Genomic DNA, 19,696 nt, shown 5'->3' on the forward strand with positions numbered 1-19,696 from the left:
TTGCAAGCAGCGTCAATCACACCTTGGTGCTTGCTGACCCTGACAACCTCCCTAGGAATACAGTTGTCCTGAGGTCACCCTCTCTCCAGGGGTCATCTGACCCAAGGTGTGTCTGAGACACTCACTGAGAAGGCCTCACAAATCTCCAGGTCTAAGAACACCTCTTAAGACAACGGCCAGGATATAACCAGGCCTTCTGCAGCCTACGCTGCTGTGGGGTGGCTCTGCTGCTCTTCTGGTCACTTTTTAATCAAAGTCCATAAAGACTTGACTTGTACGACACTCAACCCAGACTTAGACCCTCCCCGGCACTCACTGTAGTGTGGCTCTTCTGTTTTAGAGGGAGCTGGGGAGCTGTCTTCTGCAGAGCAGCTGGGGCCCTGCGCAGGCAGCTCAACAGAAGTCTGGGGACCAGGCTCTCCCGCCAGCTCCTGGCGCACATTCTCCAGCATGGTCTTGTACGCCTGCCGTGCTGCCACTGTCAGCTCGACCATCTTGTGAAACTGGTCCTTGGGCAGAAGAGCACAGGTGATGTCTCTTGACCAAAGAGGACATGGGTCTACTGCAAACCACAATGGCACCCTCCTGGAGCCCCTCCCCACTCACTTGGGCCCCATCATAGCTGAAGATCCCCACCACGCTGACAGGAACAGCTTTGTTCAAACTGCGCCCCAGAGCTTTGCGGTTGAGAGCAAACACGAAGGGAATGTCCTGCTTGCAGGCGTAATCGATAATGGTGTGCAGGGTGTCATCCAGCCCACCTGTCCGAGGACAAGGGAAACGACAGGGAAACATGTCACATGGGGCATGGTGCGGACACTGGTTGCAAAGGGCTTTTTTTCTATGGGCAACAACATACCCAAGCTACCTTCTTTACTCCAATTAGTGGCCTGTACCAGATGTCACTTGAAGAAAGCAGGTCATGCAGTGCAAGTACACTGTTCTTCTCAGTCACATGGAAGAAATCACTCTCCAAAACAGTCACTTCCTTAGCGTAATGAAATATATCTATGTCAAGTCAACAGCTGGTGTTATGCCTAACGAAGTCTTAGCAAATACTTACTGAATGCAAGGCCACTGGTCTAACTGCCTAGATGCAAGGTCACTGGTCTAACTGCCTCACATGTTAGCTCCTGTATCCTCATAAAAACCCTGAAAGGGGGAGGTGAGACCCCACTTACAGATGGAAATCTGGAGCAGAGAGGCCACCAAGCATCCCAGCCCCTTCAATATGACCACATGCGGGCTCACGGCCCTCCACCACCAGCCCGGACTCTCAGCTTGGCCATTAGCCAGGGCCAGTGCTCAGGGAGAGCTGGGAGAGGTACTGTGAGCAAAAAGAAGGGGTGAAGGACCTCTGTGTGCAGGGGATGTGCCTGCCAAGCCAGAAACACAACAGCACAAAAGAATTACTACCAACAAGAGAATTACATAAGGGAGTCTCTGCAGAAGTAACACAGAAACCACTGGTCTGCACACATGCAAGCAGCAGCCAGCTAGAACAGAAATGATTCCACTCACGACAGCAACCAAAGTTTAAAACAGGTAGGAATTAATTTATCAGGAAATATGACAGATTTACAGAGCAACTTCAACATGCTATTAAAACAATAGAAAATATAAACAAACAAACATCATTTCTACTCTTGGTCAGGACAATCAAAAATGATAAAATGTCACTACTACATTACCCTAAAACTTTAAAATACTATAACTTACTGCAAATGGGATTTTTCTTGAAATAAAAAATATGAAAAAATATACGAGTAAAAAATAATCTTTTGAAAAAAGAAAATATCAGGCTAGCATCATCAGACATTAAAGTGTGCTATAAACCAACAAGAATGTAAACAAGAGGATGCAGAGTGACAGAACAGAGGGTCTAGAAATGACCCAAATACTCAGGGAGCTTGAGCATGTGGAAGTGCATTTCCACAACAGAGAAGGGACAACTGGGTCACCCTCTGGAAAGGTCCATTTTAGACTGAAATATATGCTACCTAAACAAATAAACATGAAAATAGGGGGAAAAAAAAATTAAACTTTTATCACCTTGGAATGGGAAGATCAAAAACTGACGTAACCTAGATGTGATAAAAATATAATAAAAAATAGCTATATATGATTAGGATTATGTATGGGGAGGCATTTTAAACTTTCTGTGGAACAGACTTCACAGGGTACTTTGTTCCATATAACACTTTCACCCCTGTTAATTACAGAGAAAGCTCTGGTGGCTCAGAGTAGGAGTTGGCCTCAACAGGGGTAGAAGGGGTAAGAAGGCTGCTGTTAGGAAGGTTGAGGAGGCACAGGGGAAGGGTGAAACATGCTGAGGCCTGGGGCTTACTTCATTCTGGGCTTGCCTGTTTGTGTAGAGTTCAATTTGGCTCTAGCCATGGATCTGGAGGAAAGATGGGCTTGCTGTCTTGGGAGGCATGGGGCTCTACGTTGGGCTACATGATGCTTGCAGTGTGACTCTTTTCTACTCCTATGCTATACTGAAGTGATGGGAACTGGGCCGTATTACAAATAAATTATTTGTTTATGTTAACCTCCCCTCCCCACAATGTATACACACCTAGTCCCCACACAGCCAAAAAAAAAAAGTGAAAACAGGCTGTGGACAAACTAGAAAAACATTTACCACTCTTACCCAAAGGGCTAACTTTCTTGTTATTAAAAAAAAAAAGTAATATCAATATAAAAAAGATCAATATCCCAAGACAAACAAGCAAAAGATATAAACCAACAGTTTACAGAAAATACCACGCTCTTAAACAGTGAAACAGTGCTCAACCTCCTTCCAAAGTCAAATGCTAATACAGTCTCCCCATGGGGCAAGGGAGCAAGGAGGGGACCCACGTCACCTGTGGGGGCCATGGAGTCTCTGGAGGTGGTGGCATAGCATTAATGTTACACGTATACATGCGCCCTTCCATTCTCAGTATGGAACCTACAGAGATGTTCACACAAATAAACCACAGTGTGTGGCCTCAATGACAGGTGTGAAGTCTGAAAATAACTGATGTGCCCATCAGTTTGGGACAGTGCAGCCCTTTAAGAGCAACACAATCTGTACGCACCGGTGTAAACAGAAGGATCCCGAGACACGCTATAAAGCAAGGTACACAGGGGGTCCAGGAGGCCAGAACACATACAGCGTTCATATACATGCATGGACTATAGATGATAAATAAAAAGCTGGCAACACTGGCTGCCTGTGAGCAGCTGATGGAATTTGGGGGGTTTACTCCTCAAAATAAAGTAATAAAGCCATGGATCTCACCCTGGCATGGTAACCTCTTTTAACCTAGCATCTGGAAGGAAGTCACAGCATTTGTCCCACTGCTGCAGTTCTGCATTCAGACCAACTCCCAGAAGGAATGCACAACATATACATGACTAATTATATGATTATGATTATTTCTTTCAACAGAAGAACTTCTCAAATGCACATTCCCCACCACCGTTGCTCTGTGGGAACTGAAAACTCATTCTGCAGCTGGTGTGACTGGGAGTTGATTTTAAGCCCCACATCCCTTAATTTGCCCACCTGTGCTCCAGATCTATGTGAAGAATAAGGGAAGTGATGAGGAAGCAACTTCTGGGGACATAAACTTCAAAGAAAAACACCAGTGCTGGTCAGGCTGGGAAAAGGGGAGAAGTGGAGAGGTGTGGTGATGGATGTGTTTGAGATATTACAACTCACCACCAGAGACTGACCAAATTGTCTCTCACTCTAAGATCTCTCTCTGCCTCACGTCCACCCCAGCCCTGGGGTTGATCACAAAAGCTATTTCAGCAGTATGTAGAAAAGAGCTAACCCAGCAGGCTTGACTGCTGCTGTCTTTAGAAAGGCCTGCTTATGTGGTTGGCCCTAGGCTGGCAACAGAAATTCTGTTTTCGGATGGCTCCTACCACCCTATCTGATCAGAGTGGCTACTGTACCTACACTGCTTGTGAGAACAGTGAGGTTTCTGCTGAGGACGACAAACTTCTGTGATTCTGGAACTTTGCTACATGCCAGGCAGAGGGTGCCCATGTGACCGACCCCAGTAATTATTCCAGGCACTGAGTCTCTCCAGAGATTCGCTATAGACAACACTCACACGTGTTGTTACAGATTATGCAACATATTTTAAATGTATAACCAATTCTTAAGATGCCTATTAGTAAAATCTTAGTTCAGTTCTCTGGCACAGAGAAGAAGACTGTCAACTGAATACATATATACCTATTTTTTTTGTTTGTTTTTTAAAGATGACTCCTCTGAGAGAAGACTAAAAGCATGTGCCTGGTTCCCCTGGCTTCACACCACATGCCTTTCCCTCATTTGATTGCACTGCTTCCTTCCACTGCAATAAATCACAACTGCGAGGACAGTTCTACGAACTGAGAGTCTTCCTGGTTCATTACTGAGCAGAGGTAGGCTTGAAAACCTCAACACAGCAGCCAAGTCAATGGTTTTGTTCAACTGACCTCCTAGCCAAAGTCAGTGAGAGCTGAAAGCATTTCCAAGTGCCAACTCTCAAAGTTCCATGAGATAATTTAGAACAGGCAAAACACTCACATACACAATTCCCACTGAAAAATTTAAGTTCAGAATTATTAGGTAAAAGGCCACTCTGAGCAAATGCAGTACTTTAACACAGTCTATAGCTATAATACTGAATTTTACCTTTAAAATGTTACAAGTCATTGGCTATCTTTTCCAAAGAAGAAATTTATAAGACATATATTCAACATCCCCATGCCCCAAAGCGAATAAATGTAGAAAGTGATGATTACACAACATATTTTAAATGCATAACAAATCCTCAAGATGCCTATTGGTAAATTCTTAACTCAGTTTTCTGGCAGTCAGAAAACGGAACTATCGACTGAACACATACATCCCATTTTTTTGTTTGTTTTTTAAAGATGCAAATCCATGTTAAGAATGTGAGACCAGAGCAAAACAATATTTGGAAGTTGAAGTGCAAATGCACAACTGACCTAGGTGACCTCAGCCAACAGTGAGGAAAAGCATAGATAAGAACCATTCATGTATACCCTAGAACTAACTCCCCAGAGTTCACCAACTGTCCTCACTAGGTGGACACCTTCAGAAACAAGATGAAGTACAGATGAGGAAGACTGATGATAGCAAGTCAGTGTCCAGACCCATATCACCCAGCCAATGCCCAGGCGCTGGCCCTCCAGTGAAGTAAAGTGGCAGGTCTGCGGAACACTGTGCATTTCACCTCTTATCGTGTTTGTGAGGACAAGCTCACCGGCAGGAAGTCAAGGCCCCAGCACTCTTCCTTCATAGGAGATGGAAGCGTCTTCCTTCACCAGGGAGTGTGATGAGCCCCAGAGGAGTCAGAGAGACACCCTTCAGGTCACCTTCCAACTCAGTAACAGCCTGACCAGTTAGTCATCCTATAGCAGAGATTCTTAAACTGGATCCTTGGAGCAGCATCATTGCCCAAGAACTTGCTAGAAATGCAAATTCAGGGGACCTATGGACTTACACAGGCAGAAACCAGCTTCTGGGTGACTGATGTTCACTACAGTTCGAGAACCACTGACCTCTGACACAGCTCACAACCTTTAAATGTCAGCCCTCCTCACCCCAGATTTCTAGTCAGCTTCTGAGCAGCTGTTAAAGACAAACTGACAGCCAAGGAAACCTCCACCATGAGACCAAACGCAAACCACCTGGAGGAAAGGGACGATACACAGGGAGAAGGGAGCTCCACGTCCCCAGAGAGATAACACACCCACAAAGCAACCTCAGCTGTGACAAACACGTAATCTTCAGAGAACAACAAAAACAGCTCCCAGAATTTAAAAACTGCAGAAATAAAAATCCTATAGAAAGTTTAGAAAACAGAATCAAAAAAAGAGGGGTAAAAAAAAGAGAAAAGTAACAATAGAGCACAGTGCCAGAGGCCCAGCATCTGAGCAAAGGGACTTCAGGAGGAGCTGACAGAGAAGTGGAGGGAAAGGGATTCCAAGCACAAACCCAAAAGGATACCCCGGACCTGAGGGTGCTGATGCAAACTGTGCCACCTCCTGGAACCCTGGCACAAGGATGTTCTCCTAAGTTTCCAGAGACCAGGAGAAAAAGTCAAGAAGCAGAAAGACTGGATTTCAAGCACCATTTCCCAGATGGCATACCCCCAACCCTAACACCACTTCTGCATAAGCCACTGAGGATGTGCTCAAGCTAACAAGGTAGGCCTGGGACAAGGGAGCAAAGAAGGAGCCAAAAAAATACCACACTCAACAGGAGGGGAGAATGTTCCCAGGATGACATGGACACAAGTGGTGCAGAGAGCCCAGAATGATTTTTAGAAGACGAAGCCACAGAATGCCTGATACAGCAACTGTCTTATGGGGTTCCAGTAGCTGGCAGAGAGCTTGAGGAGTGACTACTGTTAGGCCCAATGCCTGCCCCAGGACTGTGGTAGGGGCGCTGCCAGAATGCAATCAAGCAGGCAGGTTCCTAAAACCCCTTTGCTGTCTGTTTCTGGCCAGCTGAGACTGGACCTGCCATGGGCTAGAATGGGTGGGGCTTGCTGGGCTGGCAATGAGCAGGGCCATTGTTCTTAGGTCCCTGGGAGCTACAGACAAGTCAGGAATCCTCAAGTCCTCAGATGCAAAATAGCAAGTGAAAGCTCGGTGTAGGATCTAGACTAGTTACCAACACGGGCAATTCCACCAAGTTGAATTTTATACCCTGGGAGAAAGGAATGGGACTAGGGGAGAAATATAAATGTCCAGATGCAGATGGAGGTATATGAGATGGCATTCTACACCTAACCACCAATTACTCTACTGTGCAGCCTGAGGAAGACAAAATGGACAAGCTGAGGGACACTGGAGATAGGTTACAGACAGGAGTTCGTCAATCACCTCACTCAGCACTTCACATACCACAAAACAGAACCAACCTTCTGGCATCACTAACATGGCCAAGTGCTTGGACAAACCCACAACTTTAATGTGGACACAGGAGTTAGTCACAGATGGAATAAGAGAATTTAAAATGAACAAAAGCCCAATGAGGGGACTGTCTGGCTGCCAGTCACAAACCCTCTATGGTGTGAGTAACCAGTGAGCTCCCTAGCTCGAAAGCAAACTGCCCAGCACACTGCATGACAAACATACATTCTTTCCTGCTGCCAGAGGCCTGCAGGGACCTGGCCGCCTCACAGAGTAAGGCATGTGAGGTGCAAATGAACTCTGCAAACAAATTATTCAATTGAAAAAAAAAAAAAGAGAAAACCAACTGCACTGCTGAGGCCTGGCTGGTGACCAGGGCATGGTGGGCCACATACCAGGGACAACACGGTGCTGTTACCTTTCGACTGTATCTTCTCACAGTTGGGAGAGATGATGACGCACTTCAGCTTTCTGAGCCTCAGATGTTTGAGCACCTCTCTCAGCCCCAGCACAAGCCGGCGTTTGGTCTTGGCCTTGATGGGATCTTTCTGGTACATACGGTCTTGGAAACGGACCAGCTCTTTCAGCAGATCCATAACACAGGCATCAACTTCTTTACTGAGCACCTGGCTGCAGTAACTAAAAGAAACATCAGATGCCATCAGCTTTCCACTGGCTGTGCTACTGCAGTGCTGCTCCCTTCACACCTCAGATTAGAGAGGGAAATGGCATGGCCCCCTCAAGAAATCACACTTTGATGAGCAATACTAATCAAAAGTGGGGTTTCTGACAGGCTGGACTTAACTGAAGTTAAGGATCAAAGCACCTTCCCCCTCTGTCACCTACAAAGTATAAAACCTCTTTGCCCCACCCTCCACCACGGCTTGCTAAGTGATTCCTGCATGTCAGCCATTCCACATGCACCTTCCCTTGTGAAAACATCTGGAGAGTCTGCCCTGGAAGAAAAGTGGGAGGGGAGGGGGCAGAGCTTCCTAAGAAATCATGCAGAGAAATCAAACAACGCAATGGAACCTAGATGTCACTTGCTGTCACTCAACACCCATTCCCCGCAACCAAAAATCTGGATTTATGGGCACTTCTGCCATCACGTCAGTAGGACGAGAGACCTCAAAGAAGCAGATTCAATGACTCTGACATGCAGTATAACTAGGTCCTGGCCACCTTCACCAGGAGAATGAAAACCCTGGGCCCAGCCTCCTGGCTTTCTGGTCTGAGCACATCAGGGTGGTAGAACTCCGTGCCCAAATCCAGAGCAAGCACAGCCGCCCCCAGTCCTCTTTGGGTTCACTCACTCCCTGAATCTCCGGCTGTGGATCTTGGGGCAGCCAGTGCCATCAGGGCCCAGGTGGTAGGTCTCCGCCTCCTTATGAATCTCAGCTCCCAGTGGCTCTTCTGACTTGCTCTCACGAGCGGAGCACAGTGACGCTTCTGCTTCCCCTGGAGCTTCACAGAAAAAGTCATGGCACAGAATCTGCAGGACTAGGGGTGAGAAGGATGCCCCAAGGCGCCTCGCAGAGCAGTGTCACCAGGGCAGCCAGATGCGGCCCACACTAGCCACACTCAGACACCGCTGCTGAGCATCACAGTAGGCAATGGAGTGATGGGAATGGCTTGGGAAAAACAGAAGAACCTGGCAACTTTCTGTTCGGCCTGGAGGTACCTTCCTGACCCCAATTTGGTTATTTTTATTGTGGCAAAATATTTATGAAACTTACCATTTTAACCATTTTTAAGTACATAGGTCAGTGGCTGAATTTATTTTTTAATTTGAAATTTAATCTTAAGTTCCTATCAGGAAGTTTTAAAAGCAGATTTTTATTTCTGAATTTTTTTGCACTTAAATGCTTGAGACTATTCCTTTATCAAATAATCCTTAAATAAGAGCTGAACTCAAATATCTAAACTATGTAAGTTTAGGGGTATGTTTAAACACATCACACAACATTCAGTAATTGCTATGTTCCCCAAAAATTCTTTCTAGAGACTTTTAGAGTTCAAGTGAGGTACCAGCTCACCAGAGAAGGAATTTGAGAGTGCACAACACATCTGCCAGGATGGCAGACATGGTAAAAACAATGTCCCTTGAGTTGGCCTCTCCCCGCCAGTGGGCAGAACTGGTAACACACCTGGAAGCCTGTCTGGCAGGAGTCTCCAAGGCTGGATGGCAGTGGACCAGAGCCTGTGATCTACCTGAGGAAATGCCAGGAGGAAGTGCTCACATTCTCTGCACACACACACACCACACTGCCGCAGAGACTCAGCATCTAATGGTCCCAAAGTGAAGGCTCCACGAATGGCCCATCACTTGGCATGTTAATACACCTGGACGCTGTGCAGTAATGACAATCGGGAACTGCCCTGAGGGGCTACAGACATACTACTGGCCAGAGTGGCACCTGATACATGATGCCCAGCGAATGAAACCCAAAGGTTCATCTGTGAGGCTGTAGTCGGGGATAGGCCTTAGGTGGCCAGGGCAAGGGAAACTGTTGACGCTGCTCTGTTCCTGAAGTTAGTGCTGTGTTTACTTTGTGAAAAGTCCTCAAGCTATCTGCTTATGATTTGTGTATTCTTCTGAATGTACCATTTAATAAAGTTTACTAAACACTTTTTTTATGATACCATGTCTCACACACTCATAGGAAAGCAGCTCCCCAGTTAATGGGGTTAATTCTCATAGCTACTTCAAGTCGTGAAAACCAACCAGTGCCGCACAGATCAAATTCAGGGGCCTCATCTCCTAATCCTGAGAGACCCCCAGGAACAGAGGCACCAGAAGCCCCATCATCCATGGGGACACTCTCTTACCTGTCAAGCAGGGAGTCTGAAAACATCTGTGTTCTTGGGGGTCAATACTGACTTGCTTTTATAACAAAGGGGTCAGGGATTGGCAGACCTCTGGACAGTTGGCTGCACACAGCTGCCCTCACTGAGGGATTCCTTAAGAAGCAACCTAAAGGCTCACCTTGCTCAAGGGTCAGGTCATCACCACTGCTCTCTACATCTTGCACATCGTCACTAGTAAAAGCTGAGCTCACAGCATTTTCTTGGAGACGCTGCTGCTTTCTCTCCTGCCGTTCTTTCAAGATAATCTTTAAAATTGAATAAATGATTAAAATAACTAAATACTGGTACTTAAAAATAACTCCTCTGCAAAATAAGCCACCCAATGTCAGCTTACTGGCAGTGTGCCCATCCATCCCCTCACAGTGGCAACAGGACTCTGCAGTAACGCATCCCCCCAGGTGCGGACCAGGGTATGCACAACCTGGGCTCTATTGCGACCGTGCAGCTTGACAGTCAGCTGGCCCCAGGCAAGACACTCCTTCCCCACCTGAGACTGACCACACACCACAGGCTGCTGAGAATTAAATGAAAGAACGTGTGTGACAACATTAATGAAATGTCTGCCAAGAAGCATCCAATATTCACCGAATCTGAACAGCAAACAGATCACCTTGGGTAGGATGAGGGTGACAAAAAATGAGTACATAATTCTCCCCATTTCTGGCTTTCTGTCCATGTCACTGCAAAGTATTTTAAAAAACGGCTTCCCTCTCCAGCAGCTGAGACCATCCTGTTTCTCACATCTCGCTACCTCACTTGGGGAATGAGGGATCATTTCTCAGAGAATCATGAACACATCCTCTAGAACATGAAAACCTAAAATCTCTAAGCTGAAAAAGTAACACCGTAGGTTTTCTAGTGCCCAGTTTCACCTTCTTTAACGAGGTCGGTTTCTTGGCCTTGGGAACCTCCCTTTGCTTCCCTTTCTTCATCAGTGGGGCGCTGGAGTCCAAAGGGTTGTGTGGTGTCTTCACCGGGCTGAAGTGGTGGCCCTTCTTCCCCGACATGGTCTCTTTGGAAAGGACAGGCACTGCCCCAACTGCAACACAGTGAGGACGTATGTCTTGGGGAGGGCTCCCCGAAGATCTCAGAGGCTCCTTGAGCCACCCTGCCCATCCCCACAACCTTACTCATCTCTTCATTGAACTGTCCATTAGTCATTCTTCTAACTGGCAATGGCTGTCATTGAAATTTAGTATCTTCTGGTAGGGATCCAAAAAATTTATCAATTAATTTGGGGAAGAACCATCTTCCTATCCCTATAATCAAATCTGTTTCTCAGTAAAGTCTAATAATGTGTGATCTCATTTTCGACTGAGAATATTTCTGGTCGTTCGCATTTACAATGGCCCTTTTGAGTAAGTCTCTCTCTAGCACTTGCAGTTGATACAGACTTTGCAGAAGTCAGTTATTGGTTTCCATATGCATATCTTCTATCTAGCTATCTTATAACACCCTTATAAGAGTCTAGTAATGTTTCTACTTGACTCTTGCATTTTCCACACATAAACGTACTTTCCCAAATCCCCTCATGTGCAGTAGGTTAACAATCCCTCCACAGTCAATACATGATTATGATCGCTACTCAATACTTCCTTTGCATTCTCCAGTACTGCTCTACCTCCTAAACTTTGTTCATGCTCCTAGCAAATAATGAATCTGTACATACTTTCCTCCCTATACTTTAATTAGAAAAATTTCCAGAACGCACCAAAGAGAACAGTATAACAACAAAGCCCATATGCCCACTGACCAGCTTCAACAACCATCAATATTTTTCCAAATATATTTACCCACACTCTTTAAGTTTGGAATTTCAGTTATTGGTGCTTTGTCACTATTACCAAGGTATGGTCAGTAAATCTCACCTAACTCCCTGCTGTAGTACAGAACGTGTCTCCTACACCCTTGTCCCACGCCATTTCTAGCCTTAGCTGCTGGTTATCTGTGGAAATGTGCTCACAGTTGTTTGAAATGTTACTGGCTTGGTTCCTGTCATCAGCTCTTATTGAAAACTCCCATACCAACCCTGTTCACATCTGCTTGCTCTCCCCATCCCCAATGCCATCTCCATGTTCAGGACCTCACCTGGGCTTCTGTAACACATGCCACAGGTTCTCCTGTCTGCACCCCCTGCATCCAGCCCTGGTCCCTCCTGTCTACACACCCTGCATCCCACTGCCAAGCGACCCTCCATAGTGTTAACATTGGGCCTGGGGAAGGAAGGTCACTTCCTAGTAGAAACTCCAACAAAGGACTGGACTAAGCCTTTCCCTCCCTCTTGTCCACTGCCTCCTGCCCACCTTGGTGCTTCTTCATATGGCCCTACATGCGGTGCCTCTTGTCTCTAGGACCTGTGAGTATAAATAAGCTTTTTTTCCTTAAGCTTCTCCTGTGTCTCCTCTTGTGGCCACACCTGACTGATCATCTCATCCGAAAATATGTAACAAGCCCAAAGCTAACAAGCCCAAGGAAACACTGACTTTGCCCATAGGTAACCCATAAATTATCAGCTTACACCAAAGTACCTGGATTGGTCTGAAAACATTAATATATGATGACAGCACTATAGGCCTTTACCAAAAGATGATGAGCTGAGGAAAACAACTTTGAGAAAAGACTATCTAAGAAAGCAGTGGTCCCAAGCTTTGGTATATAGTAGTTCCCATCATCTGCAATTTTGCTTTCCACGGTTTCAGTTACCTGTGGTCAACCATGGTGCAAAATTGTTAAATGAAAAATTTCAGAAATAAAAAATTCATAATTTTTAAATTGCATGCTGTTCTGAGCAGTGTGATGAAATCTCATGCTATCCTGAGCATCCTGCTCTGTTCTTGCCCAGGAATTGAGTCATCCCTTTGTCCAGCGTAGCCATGCTATCTATATACGCTACCCACCATTAGTCAGCAGCTGTCTCAGTTATCAGATTGGCCATGATGATAATGCAATTTTTGTGTTCAAGTCACCCTTATTTTACTTACTGGCCCCAAAGTGCAAGAAAAGTTTAAACTTTATCTTTAGTATATGTGTACAAGAAAAAACATAGTATATATAAGGTTTGGTACTCTGTGGTTTCAAGCATCCACTGGGGGTCTTAGAATATACTGCCCATGGATTAGGGGGACTACCATATATAAGAATTACTCAGACATGCAATGCATGAAATTGTGGATCCTGATATAAATAATTGCTGCTGAGACAATCAAGAAAACTTGGATACAAGATGTTAAGAAGAAATCATCATTAGTGTTATCAGATGGGAAGAGGACAGGTTGTTCAGTTAGAAATAAAGTCATCATCAGTTAGAGATGTCGAATGGGGTATTTACCAGTAAAATACCATGATGTTTATGAGTTGCTTTAAAATACTTCAAAAAAAAAAAAAAGGCTTCTTAACCATTTCCTTGGGCACCTATTTTTTTTTTTAAATAAATTAATAACTGCTACAGAAGGAAGAAACATGCTTAAAAGACTATGGTGGCAAGTGTGCATATTTCTTTCTATAACGTTTGCCAAATTTAACTGTCTTGGCTCTAAGAGATGTTTTATTAGAGGACAGAATGACTCATGAGAACCAAGCCAAACACTGTTATGAGCTGTGTCCCATGGACAGGCAGGCAATCCATTTTTATCAGATGCAGCTTTGTAACCTGTACAGGGCACTTACGTATCGTAAAATTTTCAGTTACACAACGTCATCTTATTTCTTAAAATCGTATTTAAATAACTTCTTTAAATTGTGTGGTAAAAACACATAATATAAAATCTACTATTTTAACTGTTTTTAAGTGCACAACTCAGTGGCATCAATTATATTCACAATGTGCAACCATCACCACTATCCATTTCCAAAACTTTTTCATGACCCAAACTGAAAATCTGTCCGCATTAAACAATAACTCCCTGGATTCCTCCTCCTCTTTATACCTGGTAACTTCTACTCTACTTTCTATAAATTCACCTATTCTAGATATTTTATGTAGTGGAATCACACAATATTTTTCCTTTTGTGTCTGGCTTACTTAACATAATGTTTTAAAGTTTACCCATGTTGTAACATGTCAGAATTTCCCTTTTTAATGTTGAATAATACTCCATTGTGTGTAGACTACTTTTGTTTATCCATTTATGTGCTGATACACATTTGGGGTGTTTTCACTTTTTGGCTATTATGAATAATGCTGCTACGAACACTGCCAGACAAGTGTCTGAGTCTCTGTTTTTAATTATTTTGGATAAATACAGAGGAGTGGAATTAATGGGTCACATGATAACTCTATATTTAGCATTCTGAGGAACCACTAGACTGTTTTCCAGGTAGCTATATCATTTTACATTTCTACCAGCAGTGTGCAAGGGTTCCAATTTCTCCAAATCCTCACCAACACTGGTTATTTTCTGTGGTTTTGCTTATAGCTACCACAGTAGGTATAAAGAACTGTCTTGAGGTTTAAACTAGTATTTCTCTAATGACTAATTATGACGTTATGTTTCATGTGTTATTGACCATTTGTATATCTTCTTGTGGAGAAATGTTTTACAAGTGCTTCTGCTCATTTTTTGAGTTTGTTATTGAGTTATAGTTCTTATATATTTGGATATTAAACCCTCAACGGATATATGATTTTTAAATATTTTCTTCCATTCTATAAGCTGTGTTTTCACTTTCTTGAATGTCCTCTGGTATACAAACGTTTTTAATTCTGATGAAATCCAATTCATCTATTTTTGCTTTTGTTGCCTATCCTTTTTGGTGTCCTATCTAAAAATTCTTTACCTAATCCAAGGTCATGAAAATATACTATTTCTTCTAAGAGTTTTACAGTTTTAGTTCTTATATTTAGATAACTGATCCATGTTGAGCTAATTTTTGTTTATGGTATGAGGGGGGGTCCAATTTCATTCTTTAGCAAGTGGAAATCCAGTTGTCCCAGAACGATCTTTTAAGAGATTGTTTTTTGTTCTTTTAATGAACTCAGATTCCTTGTCAAAAATCCACTGGCCACTGATATGTTGGTTATTTCTGGGCCTTAATTTCCATTTCATTGATCTGTACCTATTCTTATTCCAGTACTATATTGTTTTGATTACAGGTAAATAACTTCTGATTACAAGAGAAAACAGTCACAAAAGTCTATCTGAAAAAGCCTTTCAATCATAAGATGAAAAGACTCTTTACCTGAGAACACCACTGGTTTGGAGGAGTGCTTTGCATTCTGAGAATGCTGCTGCTTTTCCAGTGCTGTCAGCATTCCTCCCAGATCCAACTGTACTGGAATTTGGCTCTTCTTTCCACTGCTTTTAAAATTATTCTAAAAAGTTCAAAAGTCATAAGTTTATTTATAATACTATATTTTACCAACTGTGCTTTTCATTTTATGACCAAAAAAACCCCATGTTAAAGATAAAATGAAACAGAATGAGAAACTATTAAAAAACCTTGAAATTTAAAAATATAATTTAAAAAAACCCAATCAATCCTACATTATCTGCCAATCTCATCACCATGGTTACTTATTTCCTCTTTTCTTTCATAATAATGGGTTTATATTAAACCTCCTACAATTATGTCTACATCTCCACTGTGAATAACAGTATACATCTACAGACAAGAAACCAAGGCTTATAAAAAGTCTCTGGCTACAAAAGTTTGCATGTGAGGCTAAATGGTTAGTATTATTGCCTCACTACTATTCATTCTCCAACTGCCTAAATGAGATAACTACCTGCCATGAAATCATGGGGATATGGCCAAAAAATTTACGTAAGTCCAAATCACATCTAGCAGATAAATATTAAATTTATAGACACGAAGTCCGACATACTCTAAACAAATGTTATTTCTCAAACAGTTGTGATTTGGATTTTGTAAGGGCGGGTTGTCACACGTGCTTTAGCACCTTCATTCTTGCTGTCCTGCCCACTGTTCTCTTCCTCGATGCCAAAATCCGACTGACTGGCTGAGGGCTTAAGTCGAGGTGCAAGTGCTAAGTGCAGCACAGGTAGACTATAGAGAACTTCCACTGGGGTGGAAGGTATCTAAATAATAACACCATAATGCAAAGTTAATTCACACAAGGGTTTAGAATTTTACTTTTCACAAATGTGAAAATAATCACCCCACTTTAAAAGGCAAAAATGACAATGAATATGCGTAAGTTCTCCAAAGTACACAAGCTCTCCATCTGGATTATAAACCGCAAGTTCATTCTTGAATCTAAAGTGGGTCTAGAGCCCAAGGAGAATCATCAGTTCGGCTTGTTCTGACTATTCAGAGTGAAATTTTGATGGCTTTCTTATTTTCCTTCTGTCAGACATTACTGCCTTGCAAAGGAATTCTTGTTTCCTGAATAAAATGAATCAAAATTTTTTCTTTAAATCAAAGTGTCATAGGCAATATATGTTCCCCTACCTTCTGAAATAGCAGTGCTAGTTACCAATAGTCTTATTACAAAAGTGACAAAGTGTTTTTGCTTAAGAGTAATTTTGTTTCGACATACTGGATTCTCTTTCTCCAGTGAACAACAAAACAAAACCATCTGTCTTCATATACAAAGAGGTCTGGAAAGTAGTTTTTCTCAAGAGTTTAGTTTAGCGAGAAGAGTTAAGCCTAAATCAATTGTGGTTTCAATCTAAAATTTACCTGTGGCCGCTGTTTAGATTGAAATTTTGGTGACTCTACTCTGTCTCTTCTTTCAGATGCAACTGCCAGATTGGGAAACTCCTCAGCATCCTAAGTAAACCACATACCTTTTAGCTCTTCATAAATCATGAGAATCAAATATGCCCAAGTAAACCCTTTTTCTTTCTCGTATTTTCTTTAAGTTTCCACAAAAGTGCTCAAAGATGAGATAAAATAGCCCAAAAAACTGTAACATAAGGGCTTCAGAACAAAGTCAAAGTTCTAATCTACTATTCCAGAGAGCAAGAATGGGGGCCCCAAGTATGTAGGTACGCCCGAGCAGTCCACAGAACTGCCCCTAACTACCATGGCACAAGAGTGTTCAAGCACCTATCCTTCAACAATGCTTTTCATTAGGGAAACCATCAATCCAGACTCAGGAGATGTAAGCATCCTATCATGTGTGCTGGTCAGAGGCTACAAAATAGAAAGGGGCAGTAGTCCTCTAAACAATGTTTAAATCATTTTAAAATGTCTTATGTGCTTCTGTCAACATTTTAGGTGCCTTGGAGAAGTTACATGGGAAATGGGGGCAGAAATATGAATTACTCATTGGCCCAAACCATAATGCTCTGCCATAGTCATAGATCTTGAAACACAACCCCACTATTCTCAAGGGAATATTCCAAGAGCCTTGGGAACCACCCCAGGTTTGTGGGAAAGCTCTGGCTTGACACTAAGCTGGACGCCTGGTCAGCACCGCTGACCCTTCTGCTGGCACCAGGAACCCGGCTGGGTCTAGTATGGCAGACCCATAAGAAACGTGGTCAGACCTCAGGAAGGCCTCTTAGAGGACAGGGACATTCTTGGAGTACCACAGGACAAGAATTTAAAGAGCACTTTCACAAGTCCATGATATTCTCTTGACCAGGGCCTATGACAGCTCTATGGTATTTCATATTTCTTTCTCTTATGAAGCAATTATAACAAAATTTCTGGATAGAAAAGGAGGCCCTGCAAAAGTGAGCATGCCAAAGCAAGAGAAAAAAACAGGTGAAGAAGATACTGAGGAGTAAATATTAGTGCTATGGTACAAACTTAAATTTCAATACCAACTGTTTTGTCTCTAGACCATTCATTCACTCCAAAGTTTACTGAGTGCCTGCTATGAGAAAGGCACTGGGCTGAGATGCCAAAATAAAGACATAAGATGAAGAAAATAGATGATGACTATTTTCTTTAATACTGAGAAGATGATTATTAATGAAAATGTTGAAGATTTTCACTTAGGAAACCAGTATGACTGCACATTTCTAGTAAGACAGACCCATTTATTATAAAACATAAGGGGAGAAATATGTACTTCAATCCTTGGTGGCTCCTGAACTGTCAGGACTTCATATTTTGATTTAGACTTTTCTTCTTTTTTCTTATTCTTCCTTGAGGCTTCATGTTGCTCAGGACCACCACCTTGTGATGCTTTGGACTAAAACAACAACAAAAGGCAAATATCGTGGGTTTTTAGGAAATTCAAGAGAATGCTTAATTCCATGTTATCAGAGTAAAATTAAGATATCAAGCTGTATAACTGCATGGCAATTTTTTTCAGAGTTTGGCTCCTCATTTTCTATCTTCCAAAGAACCAGCATTCAGGAGAATAATTCCAAAGGAAAAAAAATCTGTTAAAATAGTTGTTGCATTCAATATTTTGAAACTGGTAGGTTTTCAGTCTCAGGAGGCCATGATAATGATTCTAACTAATCCTGACTTGAAGTCTTTTCATAAATCCAGGTGTGCCATTTCAGGGCTGAGTGGTTCCTATAACTGACTGCACATCAGAATCATCCATTGAGCCTTTACAATAAAACATCTGGGCCCACCTCAGACATCCTGAATCTGACTTTACTACCCCTCCTTTCCTCAATCAGGTCCAACGTGCTATGGCCTCAGGGCCTTTGCACTTACATTCACACCTAGACTCAGGTTAGGACAATGCCCTCATTTCATCTCCAGTCATTCAATCTCTATATAGCCTCTCCCTTTCCATGCTTTTCACAGCCTCTTAGCAGCATTAATCACTAACACATTCTGCACCTGTCTGCATATTGCTACATGAGAATGGGGCTCTAAGGGGACAAGGCCTTTTTATATTTGGGGCCCCCTTTCATCCCCAATGGGAACTTACCCTTCAGAACTAAAAGGCTCAGAGGCCATTAAAAAGACTGTTTATCTACTGACCTGGACTGGCTATTCATATTCTGTTAAGTTAAAAAGGCAACTTTTAATGTATATAGAATGACCCCATTTCTTTGTTTAAAAAAAAAAAGAACCTTAAAAAACAAATTTATCTGTTTATGTTTTCACGACTGCGGTGGGATATAACCAGGTTGTTACTGCATGCTTCCATGGGGAGTGGGCACCAAAGGGGTGTGGGAAAGGTGATCTTTTCCATAATTAGATTCTTGTAGTATTACATTTGTTATTTCTGTAATAAAAATACACAACACCTAAAGTTTTAGAGGGAAAAGCCATTATGACCCCTATCATCCCTGCTGTGTACAATGCAAAGACACCTGGGTTCTAAGATTATAAGAGATCTTAAAAAGATTCTGGGAAAATGAAAAAATCTGTTAACTCTTAGTGTTAACTGCCTATTAGGAAAACCACTCTGGACCACAACTTGGTGGCTGCAGTGAAGAACTAGCCTTCAGAGACCTGCTGTGCGGCTGGTGCCCAGAGGATGGCGGAGGTCTCAAAGCCAGAGGTCTCCATGTGTACTTAGAGGGGGTCTCACCCATACCTCCAGTGTACTCAAATAAGTGCACAAAGCTACATAGATTTGACCTCATTATAATTGTCAACCGCACACATTCCCTTCATCAACAGAGCATAAACACATAGTGCTCATTTGTGCAGGATGGTCTGTGACACTTTGGATATCAGTAAGTATCCTCATATTCCAAAAGGCCTGAAACCAATGCAACCATATTTCAACCTAAAAAAAAAAGTATCAGTACACTGTAAAAATCAAGAACAAAATCTAGACCAACAAAAAAGACTCTCCAAGAAACAAATCTAGGGAATCATAAAAATGACAGTTTAAGATGATTTGAATTGAAAGGAAAAAATGGATTCTGAAATTCTATCTTACAGTACAGTATGTAAGTTGCAATTAACAAGAATCAGTAACATACCAAATGACTGCAAAAAATGTAGAATTTAATTATTGCACTCCTAGTACCCTAATAGGTAAAAGCAAGTTAAATTCAATAGGCAA

The 19,696-nt window shown here is 42.6% G+C and overlaps 1 protein-coding gene across 6 annotated transcripts in view; it reads right to left on the reverse strand.

The window, feature by feature from the left end:
• SECISBP2 (SECIS binding protein 2) overlaps positions 1-19,696 on the reverse strand; it is a 32,369-nt gene that overhangs the window by 1,019 nt on the left and 11,654 nt on the right. For 3 of the 6 annotated variants that reach the window (XM_006923407.3, XM_006923405.3, XM_015598235.2), the window contains 9 exons: positions 17,783-17,905; positions 16,441-16,530; positions 14,977-15,109; positions 10,671-10,837; positions 9,917-10,043; positions 8,244-8,394; positions 7,349-7,569; positions 607-761; positions 317-509 (listed from right to left, as the gene is read on the reverse strand). In XM_006923407.3, coding sequence (XP_006923469.1) covers positions 317-509; positions 607-761; positions 7,349-7,569; positions 8,244-8,394; positions 9,917-10,043; positions 10,671-10,837; positions 14,977-15,109; positions 16,441-16,530; positions 17,783-17,905 — 1,360 coding nt within the window. Of the gene's footprint in view, positions 1-316; positions 510-606; positions 762-859; positions 989-7,348; positions 7,570-8,243; positions 8,395-9,916; positions 10,044-10,670; positions 10,838-14,976; positions 15,110-16,440; positions 16,531-17,782; positions 17,906-19,696 lie in introns of those variants that run through there. The other 3 variants (XR_439340.3, XR_003043523.1, XM_006923406.3) reach the window with 3 other exon arrangements.

This window comes from Pteropus alecto, unplaced genomic scaffold (genome assembly GCF_000325575.1).
Source record: "Pteropus alecto unplaced genomic scaffold, ASM32557v1 scaffold219, whole genome shotgun sequence".
Taxonomy (NCBI): domain Eukaryota; kingdom Metazoa; phylum Chordata; class Mammalia; order Chiroptera; family Pteropodidae; genus Pteropus; species Pteropus alecto.